The sequence below is a fragment of the Rhagoletis zephyria genome, unplaced genomic scaffold (assembly GCF_001687245.7).
Source record: "Rhagoletis zephyria isolate East Lansing unplaced genomic scaffold, Rhagoletis_zephyria_1.1 Rzeph_scaffold_01107, whole genome shotgun sequence".
NCBI classification, from domain to species: Eukaryota; Metazoa; Arthropoda; class Insecta; order Diptera; family Tephritidae; genus Rhagoletis; species Rhagoletis zephyria.
The window spans coordinates 39,238-54,305 of NW_016158191.1; the positions used below are offsets into that span (position 1 = coordinate 39,238).

The following is a 15,068-nucleotide window of genomic DNA, read 5'->3' on the forward strand; positions in this document are numbered from 1 at the left end:
AACCATTTTCCTCTTTTAATGTGTGCAAATTTGCACACCGTGTAATAAAATTAAACACTGCCTGTTTACTTTAACATATCAAATTTGTCGCAGAGCGCAAAATAACACATAAAATATTTAAAATAGAGTAAACGTAATCCCCTAATGTTTATTGTTTGTAGGAAATGTATTTTTAGTTTCAAAATTTTTTGCAACTTTAAACATTTCATGTGTATATTTATGTGTATATTTTAAAGATCTCAAGTTCAAAATCGAATCCTGAACATCTTATACGTATGTATATTTATACAGATTCCTGTTGAAAAATAGATATTTTTCAGTAGTAGTTTTACACACACTTTTCATAGTGTACAGGTACAAATGTAACATATTAATTACTATTTTTTATACTTACTTTGCAAAATACTTATGTATAAAAGATGTAATTTATAAATTGAAATTACAAATGTTTGATTTTATGAAATATAAAAATATATATACACGTAGTCCAAGTCCTTAGGATGGGTTAAATTATGTCTTTTTCTTCAAAATGTTTGGTTTTCTTACAAATTATGAGATGGATACGTAAAAAATTGGATACATTTGGATACATTTTTGGCTTGGCCGGTGATACATTTTCTTGGGACGGCGCGGCAACACTGTGTGCATCCCTACATCCAGTGTTGCCAACTTATGATTTTCAAAAAGCACCAAAAACTTGGAAAAAAGGCGTTTTACCAAACTAAAAGCACCAAATTTTTTTAAATCAAAGGATGCTTTTTTCATAACAGTTTGTATTTAACAAAATGAAAAAATTAGCAATATTTACAAGAATACATACATAAATCAATACACAAAACTTTTTCGCTCATAACGATTGAATAGCCTCTACACATGCTATGATGACTCATGTTTATGACGTTGTACCGAAGTACTGCCCATTAAAGCTGGTATATCTCGAGAACCAAAATCGAATCGCAACAAACGAAAATGATGCCCTAAGTAGAAATGAGCAAAAAATTTGATGTTTTCATTATATAACCTCAAAAAACCGTTTTTTTTTGGCACTTTAAGGTTAGGATATCTAACAATTGTAGTGGTAGAGCAATTGTGCGGCCAGATTTGGATTCAGCACCCAGAAACGGTGTGATTTACTCAGGAGGTAACAAAAAATCAAAATTTGTACAAATAATTAGAAATGAAAAAAATAAATACCTAACTTGCCTGCGTACTAGCATTTTCTGTTTCAGCTTTTTATCAATCATGGTTATATTTTAGATTTGTATATTCTTGTAAATTCCGCATTTCAAATTATTTCAGGTTTTAACTATTTCGGAGTAATATTAGTTCAAAAAAAGCACTAGGCACTAAGTAACTTTTTTGGCGTTTTAATTTTCAAAAAGCACTAAATCTAGTGCTTAAAGCACCAAGTTGGCAACTATGCCTACATCAGTGCCCGCCAAACACTTTCCTGGGAAACGAACTATATTCGGCCTTTCACATGTACACAATCGGCTTCTTACACGTACACAATCCGAAGGTCAACAGAAAGAGTAGAAGAGCAACAAATTTTATTTAGTTGCATGCAAACAATAGGCGAAGCAGGTTGATGACGCATTGTTGTTGAATAAAGTAGGTACACTGAGCAGAATGAATGAATATTCATTAAAAAATTTTACAACACAATTTTTCGTTCATACACCCCTAGAAATAGGTATGTATATGGTACCAAGTCGTGTTTTTTCTTCATATTAAAAGAACTTTGTGAATTATGTATTTTTTTTAATACCAGACTAGTCCTCAATTAAAACATACAATATGTTTTGTTATTTATCTTTTGGTTTAATCGTTACTTTAAATTGTTCTTAAGTGTCAAGTTTTACCTAATTTTAAAATAAATATATATTAGATATATATATTTTTATTTTATTTCTACTTGAAATCAACGAAATTTTCTTTTAATATTCAGAGTGCTCGAAGCACGTTGTCTTTTTTGCTCAGAAATCCACACTTATGGCCTTATTCATAAAAAATAAAGTAGCTTTATAAAAGGTTTATAAATTGAAAAATGTATGAAAACGTCAATTTATAAAGCCCTTTAAACCTACTTTATTTTTTATGAAAAAGGCCATTAAATTATAAAAAAATAATAATAATTTTGTACAATACATACAAAATGTTACCAACTTTTTCCTTTCTTAGGGCCGTTAACTTTCATTATATGTTTCGATGTTGTTTAGATCTAAAAAAAATGGTGCACAATGAAAAAAACGGCAAAAAAACATACCAAAGTTTTTATAATAAGTAATACAACACAGAAATTTTTTCCGTGCATTACCACCAACACATTCTCATTTTTTGTTTCATAACTAATACACTCTCATTTTAAGACTTTTCTCTTTTTGGCGGGCACTGCCCTACATAAGAGCGTAATTCACCAGAGTAAATAAAATGAGATGTTAGTGTTATGTATGACATCGAGGAATCTGATGTCCACATATCCGTGGTCACGGCAACATATTTTACATCCCGCAACATGCTTTTTAAGTCCAACACCGATCTATTATATAGGTTAGGCAATAGTTGTTCTGACAATTGTTTCCTAGAAGGGATGGAATATTCGGCATTCAATGAATATGTGTACTCTTTAAACCCGACATTTTCAACGATTGATAATGGTTGCAAGTCGGAAACAACAAATTTTAATAGCTTTTGGTTAATGCTGTCTTTTCGTTGCCGTGTGAGAGCAATTGCTTTACTGCATAGCTTTAATTGACGTAAGTTTTTGTGGACAATGGTCGAACACCGTCGCTTTCCAATAAATTAATTTGATCTGCCAATTGTGAGTCATTGAAATTAGTTGCAGTTTTATAATTGACTTAATTTACCTGTGATATGAAATTCACCACAAAACTGACTTCATCACCTACTGCCTCAGCCTGAACACTTACTGAAAATACTTCTAAATTATAATTTATTCCACATATGTATCTATTTGCACATCAGAAATGAACTTGAACAGAAATTTGTACACCATCCGTCGATTCCTTGGCCTGCTCTTGCCTGCGTGACCGCAAAATTTTCACTGGGTGTAATCGCTCTAAGTGCTTTCTTAAGTTTGTAGTATTTCCATTATGTTTTAAACCTTTTTTGCAGATTATGCAATGCGCTATATCCTTTGTTTCATTAAAAAAAAATCCAAACGTCCGATCTCTGCGACATTTATTCAGGGGCAGAAACTTACTTTACAAAAACTCGAAAACAAAAAGAGTTGTTTGCGTTCAAACGTGAAAAAGTGCTGCCAAATTCATATGCGAATAAGACGAAATAAAATAGTGTTGGCAGAAGTCAAATTCCGACTAAAAAAAGTTTTGGTACAAAAAACTACTCGATTATTTCGAACATACCTTATTCTTAAAAGAATCGATACCGAAGTACTCGATTCCTGAAAGTACTCGATACTTCCCATCACTAGAAGAATTACTTGATTTGCGGAATCAGCAAGCGCTTCTGCATAGGAATTGGATAGTGGCATCCAGTGCGCGTTTTTGTTGTAAGCCAGTGTTTTTTATGACACAATTATAAATATAATAATGTTATAAATATCAAAATGTTTGTGTTTTTCTCTTGCTTTTCTTGCTTTATTCTGACACTAGACAAGTTGTGTTTTTTGAAATGTTTTAAGTTTTTATTTGCCTTAACGTATGTATTTGAAAAAAAAAATTATTTTTGATATTCCAATACTAAGATTTATGATAACATTAGATAAGTAGTTATAGTTTCCAGTTTTCATACTAAAATCCTATGAAAATTCACTATTTTGCTACTATCTCCCTCACTACCAGCGTAATGCTTTTCAGCTTTAAATCGGTCTGGCTCTTGCTTTAGCAACCGAATTAATGTCTGGCAAATTAACTTTAGATTCATTAGTACTCAAACAACATCATATTAAATTTTGAGCCTTACTAAAATGAGTTGAAAAATTTAACTTTTATTAATAAAAAATGACGTCTGGCACAATGTTGGCAACAACGGACATGCCTGCAATAATAAATCTACGTTTCTAAAAGCTAAGTTAAAGCCAATGAAAATAAAATTAGCCTTACTATATGATTTAAAATATTAGCATTTTTAACTGTAAATATACGATGCGCACTAGTCAAAGGAACCATTACCGCCTGCCACATAGCTCCCACGCTAACCGAGGGAGTGAGAGATATGTCAATCAAAAACCCAGCTGTCCTGAAATTCTCTCTCGAAAACGTTGCTAGCTCTTAGACTAATAGCAGACAAATTGAATAAAGTACTTGTTACTGGCTAGTGAAGGCAATGAGATTTAACTTCAACAGGTCTATTCTGCACGTTACCGAAGACTTTGTAACCGGTAAATTTTATTACCAAAATATGTTACCAGATCTTACCACCGCGATTCTAGGTACGTTGATAATGTAGTTAAAATATTCAGCCATTTAGCTATGAAGAATTGTGGAAATTCTGGCATTGCATATTTCACGGGACAATACTTTGTTACCAGCTTATGATATGGTAACAAAATTTACTGGTTACAAGAGTAGGTACACAGAAAGCGAAAAGAATTTAAAAATTGACAGGAACTTTAGTTACCGGTTACAATACTTTTATTACCAGCGCAAAATAGACTTGTAAGTGGTTATAACAGTGTGAATATGTGTGTTCTCTTCATGCCCATATTGTTTAAGATATATTTGCTATTGATTTGATTTTCCTTAATTGTTAATAGATACAAGTGGAAGCCTGAATTTTCCAACACCGATTTCTGTTAAAGACATTACTAGAGAATTCACGACAAATATACGAGATCGCTGTTCTGTTCAGAGATCCCCTGAAATGAATGAAAATTGTGCAGGACTTGGGTCGAAGATGGTGTTGAAGCAGCCTCTTGGAAATGCCAACCCAACAAGTGCCTTATATAACTCGTCAAACTCGAATTCGAATAAATTCCTAAATTTATCTGATACCAGTCCTGATAAAAAGCCCAGTTACCTGAATCTAGCTTGCTGCGTGAACGGATATTCAAATCTTACAACATATGATTCTAAAATACGACAGGATATAAATAAATCACGCGAGGTATCTCCTATTCGCCCATCATCAAATAGTATTCAGTATTGTAAAAAAAACAATTCTTTGGCACCACCAATTCTTCTACAATTGGATGATGGAAGGGGTGATGTATCAAACCGGAAAATACCTGCTTTGAACGGCCAGTATAATATTAACAGATCAGACACCAATGAATGCGAGCGCTGTGATTCGCCATGGCTGGAAGATCGTCGCAATACTAGTTTTATTCAGCAGAGGGTAGAACGTTTGTATGGACCCGCAGCGTTAGCACAGGGTTTTTACAGTCCCAAAAAAGTACGCAGCAGCACATTCGCGTCTCGGGAAGATGATAGTTCGTCAGAATTAGCTCGTAAATTTCAACAACTTACTCCAAGTAAAGATTATACTGAATTTAGAAAAAAATTAAGTGCATCTACATCTCCACGGCAAATTCCTTCATCAACTGACATCTCAACTGTCAACAACAATACCGTTGATTTGCCTGTACTACGTCATCTAAGCCAAGAGTTTCGAGCTCAGTTACCTATCATTTCGCCCAAAAAAAGTCAGTGCAGAAATTCTCCTCATAAAACTTCCGAAAATGAAGCTTTATTACATTCTAGTAAGGTTGAATCATTAATAGATGAAGTTGACCGCAAAGAAACTCCAAGATCCATACATCAAATAAGCAGCATACCTTCATCAAACGGTGTTAATATGGAAATCGAAGTTTTGTTGAAACCAAAAAAAACTGAATCGATTATAGCGAATGCTGAAAAAGATGGAACTTACTTTCTTAATTTGTTGGGCATTGAACAAAGTCGCCTTTTAGCTTTAGCTAATAAAGCGGAACAATATGCTGAAGAACTATCGGTACGTATAGTGTATTCCATACTGTATGATTAGCAATGATTAATATAAAGTGGTGGAAAAATAAATAGGGTGGCGACATTTTAAACAAAATTTGAAATTTTTTCTTTTGTTTATTTAATATTTATTATTTTTTTTTATAAAAATATAACTTTCTATCTAACAAAAACCATATAAATTCATATTTCAAACTTCGTCGTTTAAAACACTGTGCTCAGGTTTTGAATTTTTTTCTGGGCAAAGGTTTTGATAACTGATCTTACTTAACTGGGATCTTTTAAATTCAATGGCGTCCTCTGTTTTTCCAGATTGGCTCTAGTTTTCGAGATAACAGTGCTTGAAAATCTGCTTAAATTTTTGTTAATAATTACCTCAGTTTTAAGGTTATTTTACTAAAATTTTGTACGTGACTGTATTTTGATATTACCTTAGCTATTTCTGAAATTCATGGAAATCGCTTCACTTAACATATAGCTCCCATAGAACTGATTGTTCAGATATGTGGTTTTGCCTTACAACTCATATTTTATTTCGTAATATTTTTTTTATAATATTAGTTTATATACAATTTGGACCTAAATTTGGGTTCTCTTCAATCCCGTTTTGGCATATTTTGCTAGTTTCTATTGCTCGAATGATTTTTTTAATATCCTTTGCCTCCTGCGATCGACCAGCAAAAGTCCGCCAACATTGAATTCAATCGTTTTACAGCGAATCGGTCCTGAAAACACATAATGGATTGGTGAAATCTCTCCTACCTCCTCGGTTTCTGTTGAAAGCTGTTGCTCGTAAAAGTCAAAGTGACTGCGTAGCATGTGGATTTTAAGCGACATGTGCACATCAAAGGCGTCAAAAGGTTCCATCAAGTTCGCAATAAAAATGGCATATTCTGGTGTACGATTTTTACACAGAACGTGTTTAATTAAAGACCGAACTGCATCCCTTGCAACGGCTGCTGTGCCATCAAGAGTTTCCAAGAAGCCTTGATCCTTCATTAATCTTCTGATGTCCGGCCCATTAAGCACACCTGAAATAAAAATTATAGGGCTCTTAAAGCAAGAGAGAGATATAATAAAATATATGAGCGAAAATCTCTCAAATGGGCCACCCAAAATTGGACGGTCAAGATATTTTCGCACAAATCACTTTATTCGGTTTACAACCACTTGAGAGATTTTCACTCATATACAATCAAAAAACTACCTTCACGGATTTTTTCAACGGAAAGTTTTGGAAAGGCATTATTTTTCAAATATAGGAATGCAGTTTCGTTGACTCTAACCAACTGTTGGATGTAATTCTTAACAACACCAAGTTTGATATGTAAATCGGGAAGCATGATTTTGTTAAGCGCTATCAAGGGCTCGTGAACTATATTGAATTTACCAATCGATTGTTCCTTTCTTTTTAGCCAATCACATTTGGTGATTGCATTTGGCTCTACTATCCCAATGACAGAACAAACAACAGTATTTAGTGTACCCGTTTGCATGCCTGATAGTAGTGAGAGAACTTTAAAATCACAGTTCACGCGCCACCTGTGCTCTTCGTACTTGATGCAATCTAATATTAATTGCATTGTTTCGTATGATTCCTTTATTCCAACCGCATACAAGATGGGAACGGGTTTCTTGCTACTATCGCGATAGAGCAAGACAGCTTTCAAACTTCGCTTTGATGCGTCAATAAAGAGACGCCATTGTTCGGGTTTATAGTCAGTAATTCCCATTTCATTCATCAAACCTGCAAAATCAATGCAATAAGCCTGAGTGCCATCTTCCGATAACTTGAAGTATGGCATAAACGGATCTTGTCTATGTTTGTAGGCCGTTACTTTTACTCCTGGTGCTAAAACATTCACGCTTTTCAGTTCTGATGCCAAAATCATTGCGTTGTTATGGGAGAGATTTAATTTACGCACCATGCTGTTTAGGTGTTTTTGGGATATGAAAGACGGTAAATTGTTTTCAATCGGAATGTAATCAGATCCATCATCAAGTGGTAATGGCGTTGCCATAGACTGTTTGCAATCATAGACAGTTTCGAGTTCGGATGGATGATTTGGAACTTTTAAAGCATCACTATGTGCAACAGCTAAATGAGCGCTCGGTACACCTTTGTAGACGACACAAGACCGATCTATTGAATCAAATATTTATGAGTATATGTACGTACATATATATGCATATATCGATGGCTGAGTGGAAGATCGACCTATCTCAGCTGCCGATTTAAAAACGCAAAAGACTTTCCAAGGTTGGTTATACTTAGGCGTGGTACCTTCCAAACATACAGAAACTTTTACCTATTTCATACACTCAGCGATTAAGGTGAGGGCAAACTATACAAAATTTCATGGTTTTATTTAAATTTACTTACTTTTTTGATTGAAACCAAATGTATTGTTGGTGCATGCATAACAATTTTCAGCTTCGTGTTTTCCGGGATTTGTCCAAATCATTGGTAAACCGAATGGTAACGAAAATCGTTTTTTTGTCCACCAAAAATTCATCGCACTAATGCACGAAATACATGTGAATTCAGGAGTGTATTTATTTTGTGCAGGTTCAGATTGCAAAAAGTACCATTTATAGCATGCTAGTGCATTTTTATTTGAGACTAATTTACGCTGGTCTGATTTCAAAACGAATTTACCACAAACGAAACAAACTTGTTTAATTTATTGCAAAGCTTTTTAATTGGGCAATTCACAAGGTGTTGTGAAGTTATATTTTCCTAACAAAAGTTGTGTTAAAACACGACGGTTGTGAACACCTCACTTAACACCGAATAAACATAGGTTGCAGAGTTGTATCGTCATGTGTTATTTTTCTTCACAAAACAATAATAACATTTTTACAACTGTCATGAAATATCATGACTTCACGACAAACACGACAAATACGACACCTTGTGAATTGCCCAAATATTTTTCATTTTTAGGAGTTTCCGAAGACAATGATATGATGAATAAAAGTTTTTCGCAAAATTTTCGATGTTTTTTATCAATTAATATAACAGTAATCACGCGCGTAGATTTTCGGTTTGTGTTTTTTGGTTCCCAACTTATGTGAAATAGACGCGGTATAGACCGCTGCCTATTTGAAAGCATTACTCAGTCACTTTGACTTTAACGAACAACAGCTTTCACAGTACAAAAAAGGTATTAAAAAGCCATTCGTACACCAAATTCAGGTCCAAGCAGTGTATAAACTACTATTATAAAAAAATATTACGAAATAAAATATGAGTTGTAACGCAAAACCACATATCTGAACAATCAGTTGTATGGGAGCTATATGTTATAGTGAACCGATTTCCATGATCCGGAGCTATATTTTAAATGAAAATTATTAAAAATCAATAAGAAAACAGGAGTTGCAATTAATATCATTTAAATTTTGCTGCTATTATTTTGACAGCTGTTGTACATATACATATGTATATGTTCCGAGTGACGAAAACATCTGCGCGGCGGTGTCGTTCGGAGCCTAAAGAATTATGAACAAAATTTCCATGATATAAGTTCTACACAGAATTACAGCGGACTGCGGTATTCAGTTGCCGCAGTGAAATTCGTCTGAGTGCACACAATTGCGGCGGACGATGGTTTCCGACAGTGAAACATTTCTTCGGTACGTGTGCATATGTGTATTTCCAATCTGGCGTTTCGTAACGCTCGTATGACAAAATGTAAAAAAAAAATTGAAAAAGTCTAAATTTTAAAAAGGTTTTTTTAGATTTGTATCCGTTATTCAGTAAAAAAAAAATTACAACTGTTGGTAGTAGTGGATTTTGACTTGGTTTTCAAGTAAACATGCCAAATGTGAAACAAATCAGAGCATAAATACGGGTTTTCAAAATATTTCGACCCTGGCACCATCTAGCAAGACCATTTTTTGGCAAAAATGTTACTGCTTACATAACCAGTATATATTATAACTTGCCGTCCTCGTATGCGCGATTGACAACTAACCCGGTTGCAACCCTACTAAAAAATAATATATAATTGCGCATCTGGAGGCCAAGCCCTTTCATTTGACACCTCATTTCTTGTAATCTAACGAACAGCCCACATTTTTTAATTTTTCGAACAGGTTTAAACCCTCTTCGAAAAATAAAACCTTACTGCAAATCGGAAGCCCAAGGCTTTTCCTTGGACACTTAATTTTTTTTTTTATTGAATGAACTGTGCAAATCTAATGTCATAATGTCACTAACTTCGCGTATTATACATACATAATTTTTAAATAGGTGGCAACCGCACTCAAACAAAAAATAAAAACTTATTGCACATGCAGAGACCATATCCTTTCACTCGGTACCTCAGTTTTTAGTCCAACGAACGGTGAAGATCTTATAATTTTTAAAAAGTGGCAGTCCTACTCAAAAAGTAATACATTATTGAACATCTAAAAGCCGAGCCCTTTTATTTGACACCCCATTTCTTGTAATCCAAGGAATAGTGCGGATATAATAATTTTTTAGTCAGGTGGAAACCCTATAGGAATTTAAAGTACTAAAGATAATATTCCTATCGATACAGATTATACTTAAAAAATCTCGATAAATCCGTTCAGTAGTTTTTGAGATTAGCGTGGTCAAATTATCTCGACTTTCCTTTATACTACGTTTAGAAGATAGTAATTTTTAATTAGGTGGCAACCCTATTAAAAAATTAAAGCTTTTGTACATGCGAAGGCCAGGCCCTTTCATTTGGTATATCATTTTTAATCCAACGAACGGCGAAAATCTTTTAACTTTTTAATAGGTGACAACCCTACTCAGAAAAGTAGTACGTTATTGCACATGTAGAGGCTAAATCTTTTCGTTTGACAGTGACGGTGCAGAACTTATGTCTACGCTTATTATGATTGAATATAGTAATTTTATTAACAGATGGCAACCCTATTAATAAAAAATCATTAGTGCTTTTCTAGAGGCCAATTTCTTTCATTTGACACCTCATCTTTTGTAATACAACGAACGCACAGAGGGGTATTTGGCCGAATTAGGCGGCCAAAAGTTGAATTTTAAAAACGCACATTTTTCTTTTATAACTGAATATAGGGTGAAGAGAATATAATTCTTGACTAGATTTCGTTATTTTTTAATCCCTCTTTGTTTTCATTCGTGTTGATAATTGATTATTTGGTTTTTAGATGTGTTTAATACAAGCCGAAGTGGTAAAAAACTGCTCTAAATCGTGTGTTAATTTTTTTAATATATATTAGAAATTGTAAAGCAGGTAAATACCATATAATCCACATAGTTTAATACAAATATAATATGAACTGATACCGGCAGAGCGACTAGGAAAAATATCGTATGTTTGCTAATTTTAATGGATTTGAGGAATAAACTACAGTCATAAAGTTATGTAACACCACTCAACGGTGCTGAGATTCTTGCTTGGTTGTTATGCTTGACAATTCGTAGTTTGGAAACAAAAAAAAAAAATCTGCTGAAAATGTACGTTTTCTATGCAGTGGCCGTTAGTAATACTTTCTACTGCCGAAAAATAAACCGAAAATACTGCTGCAGTACTGCACCAGTTTTCCTTAAAAGTATTCAATAAGTAAAGAGGGGTGATAGGCAAGCCAAGACGCCCAACAAAGTAAAGGGGGAAAGGAGGGGGGGGAGGGGGTATAGCTAAAGATGGGTTGAATTGAAAAGTTTGGAGAGTTACAGAGGAGAAAATACATAGTTGTCAGTACATTTAGAAAAAAATCTCTGCTTGACGGTAAGTTCTAGTCAAAATATGCAAATAAGTTGTTAAGGCAATAAAATCGTAAGAAGTTTTTGAATACTCAGTTTTTAAGGCAATAAGATCCAAAGAATTTTTGGAATACAGAGTAGGCTCGAATATTCGCGAATTGATTACATCAAAAACATTAGGCATTGCATAAAACAGTTTTGCCATTCATTATTTTCAGTATATAAAATACAAACGGCTTAAACACTCAAATATCAGATATTTATTTGCTACCGCGTGTGCACTTAAAAATGCTTAAAACACGAAGATATTCTAGCTTTAATAAAAATCCGCAATGTGTCAAGTTCATAGTTCGCGGAGAAATTTTACGAGTTTTCGAATGCTGCAATATTTTTTCAATGAATGCAAAGATAGATGCGGCCCAAAAACAAGAACTGAAGGCGGATAATTATTCCAAGAATGAAATAACTGTGGTAAAAAAGAGTTTTGCGAAATTAAAAAAAAAAGTGGACTGAAGCCCATGGCATAGCCGATACCTTTATAAAAAATAATCAGGAATGGATTAAAGGATCCTTTTCTATACCAAAAACGATCAGTCTTCCAGGACGGCCTACCAAACCTTTGGTTGAGTCCAGCGACAGAACGAAGAGACGTAAAACCGAAAAATTACGGAACTAGTGATACGGGAGAGTTGACTCTAGCTACTACAATACAATTACGGTCAGCAGGAATGAGAGATGCATCTGAAGTACTTAAACAAATTACTTTATTACCGAATATAAATATTAAATCGCGTACCAAGAGAGTCAATCAAACTCGAAATCTAACGAGCAGTTATCAATCTTAAAAGCTCTTTCGATGTTTATCGAAGCTAATTTGACATAATTAATTGTGCCCCTTTTAAAAATTACATAATAAATTCACATGTTTTCATTATTTTTTTAATTTAAGCACCTATAATTCAAAAGTTATGCAGCAAATTGGTCCAAATTTTTTTTGAGGCTTCAAGTATACGTCAATGAATTATATCCAAAAGCAACCAGCTTCATATAGTTTACAACAGTGAAAATAAAGCCAAATATCACAAAGGTTACCTGTTTTTTAGATTTGCCCATGTATGATATTCATATTGTTATAATTAACTTAACCTATTATATACATTGTATTTAATTTTAAATTTAAAAGGTGGCAGCCCTGTTTCAAACTATAACCTTATAAATTAATTTTTGAACAGATGGTAACCCTCCTACACGTTTCTTGGAAATAAAGCCTTTTCAAACCCATTTCAAATGTTACCCACATTGTAGTAATTCATTTAACTTAATTGCATTTAATTTTTAAGCAGATGGCAACACTTTTAATGTTCTAACTTAGATATAAAGCTTCTCCTCGCCGATACGAACACGNTGATGGTAACCCTCCTGCACGATTCTTGGAAATAAAGCCTTTTCAAACCCATTTCGAATGTTACCCACATTGTAGTAATTCATTTAACTTAATTGCATTTAATTTTTAAGCAGGTGGCAACCCTTTTAATGTTCTAACTTAGATATGAAGCTTCTACTCGCCGATACGAACACGTAGGTCTCAATTTTTCTATAATGGGACCTCGATGTCGAACTTTAAGCAACCTTTTTTTTTGTTTTTTTGGTGGAATGCTTGGACATCCTCCCCCTCTATTTACTTGATTTTAAACATTTACAGTTTTAAATATCGTAATGCGTCGTTTCTAAGCATTTTGAGTTAAAATTTTCATAAAAATAATTTTGGCCGCCTAAATCGATCAAATCCCCTATGTGGATCGGTGCGGATTAGAGGGCTGCATTCATTTAAACTTCTAGCCAAACAGAGTACAGTAGATTTGAATATTTTACTTCACATACCAAACACTCAGCGTTTGGAATTTTGTGGGTTATGAATATACATTTTGTTTTAAATTTGCTACCTTTAAATGGAAGAATGTGAATGAATGAAAATCATACAAACTCATTTCGGTAAAAGTTTTTTCTACAAACAAGTTTTTTCGTATCCCAGTAGAACTTGGGAGCATCGTAAGATTGCTCGGTGAGTACTCCCTGGGGAGTATACGAACACTCCCCATTGCTCCCTATACTTCTTTGTATAAGCATGTCATTTTGTATACTCCCTTTAACATTGTATGGCCTAGGAGGGGGAGTAATCCCTTTTACCTCCTAAACGAGCGATCGGGGGGCACACAGAGGAATATCATCCCACAAACCTCCTAAGGGAGCAATACGGGAGTACTCCCATAAAATCCTCCCATATATCTCCCAAAAAGACAAAAAGGGAGTGCACATAGAAAAACATCCCACATTCCTCCCGAACGATCAATAAGGGAGTGCTCCCATGAGACGCATCCCGAAAGCCTCCTGTACGAGTAATAAAAAAGCTTTTCATTGCCCCACATATTAGCTAAAAGATTTTGCTATTTACGCAATCCATTTATTTAATTTTTTAATTACATGCATGTATACAATATTAAAAGATCTTAACAGATACCTATAAGTACGAGATCAGACAAAACATACATAAATAATACTTATTACATTTTTGATTAATATTGGAATTCTAATGCGGACAAATGCATTCAAAGTAAACCAGAATAATAATAAAACGGTAAGATAACTACATGATTTCCTGGGTGTCAGGGATGCTTGGGTGTTCAGCAGCTCACGCAAATAGGGAGAGTGTATAAAACTTTCTTGTTTTAACCACGATTAATGAGAAGGTTACTTTGCCCATCTGATATCTATGTCCCCCAGTAAAAGCTCTGGACCGGCATTATATGAACGTTAAACCAGGTGGTCATACGTAAATGCTGACACTAATTTGCTAATCTGAAAAGTATTTAGCGGTATATAATACAACATTTAATAAATTTAAACAGAAGTTGCAATACATACCGATGGACCTTCATTTAAATGTGTGCTATCGACATTAAATTATTGCATCCTCCTTATATTGTTTCTATATGAATTATTTTCTGTAGTTTTCTTTATGATACATTTTTCCAATAACACAAAATTTCTTTTGAACGAGGTGCCTATAGCTACTCTACCAATCAAAAGGAATACTATTGGATTACTCTCTTAGGAGACAGAAATAACGGAGTACAAAACCGACAAATCTCAGTTGTTGCTCCGAAATCATGCTTCAAGGATTGTTATTTTATTCCTCACTTGGGTGATCTCCCGGTTGGCTCCTAAACGAGTAATAAAGGAGTGTATAAAATCGACAAAAATCGTTAATTTCTCCAAAATTATGCCTCTGGGAGTATTCTTTTGTTGCTCCCTTAGGAGATTTCCGATTTGAGTCCTAAGCGAGTTATAAAGGAGGTCAAAACCGACAAATCTCTCCTATTGCTCCGAAATCAGGCCAAAGGGAATACTCTTTTATTCCT

The 15,068-nt window shown here is 34.0% G+C and overlaps 1 protein-coding gene across 1 annotated transcript in view; it reads left to right on the forward strand.

The window, feature by feature from the left end:
* The window catches only part of vlc (disks large-associated protein 2), a 113,792-nt gene that overhangs the window by 22,793 nt on the left and 75,931 nt on the right, over positions 1–15,068 (forward strand). The window contains exon 2 of the mRNA XM_017615972.1: positions 4,739–5,934. Within this exon, the coding sequence (XP_017471461.1) occupies positions 4,739–5,934 (1,196 nt within the window). The remainder of the gene's footprint in view (positions 1–4,738; positions 5,935–15,068) is intronic.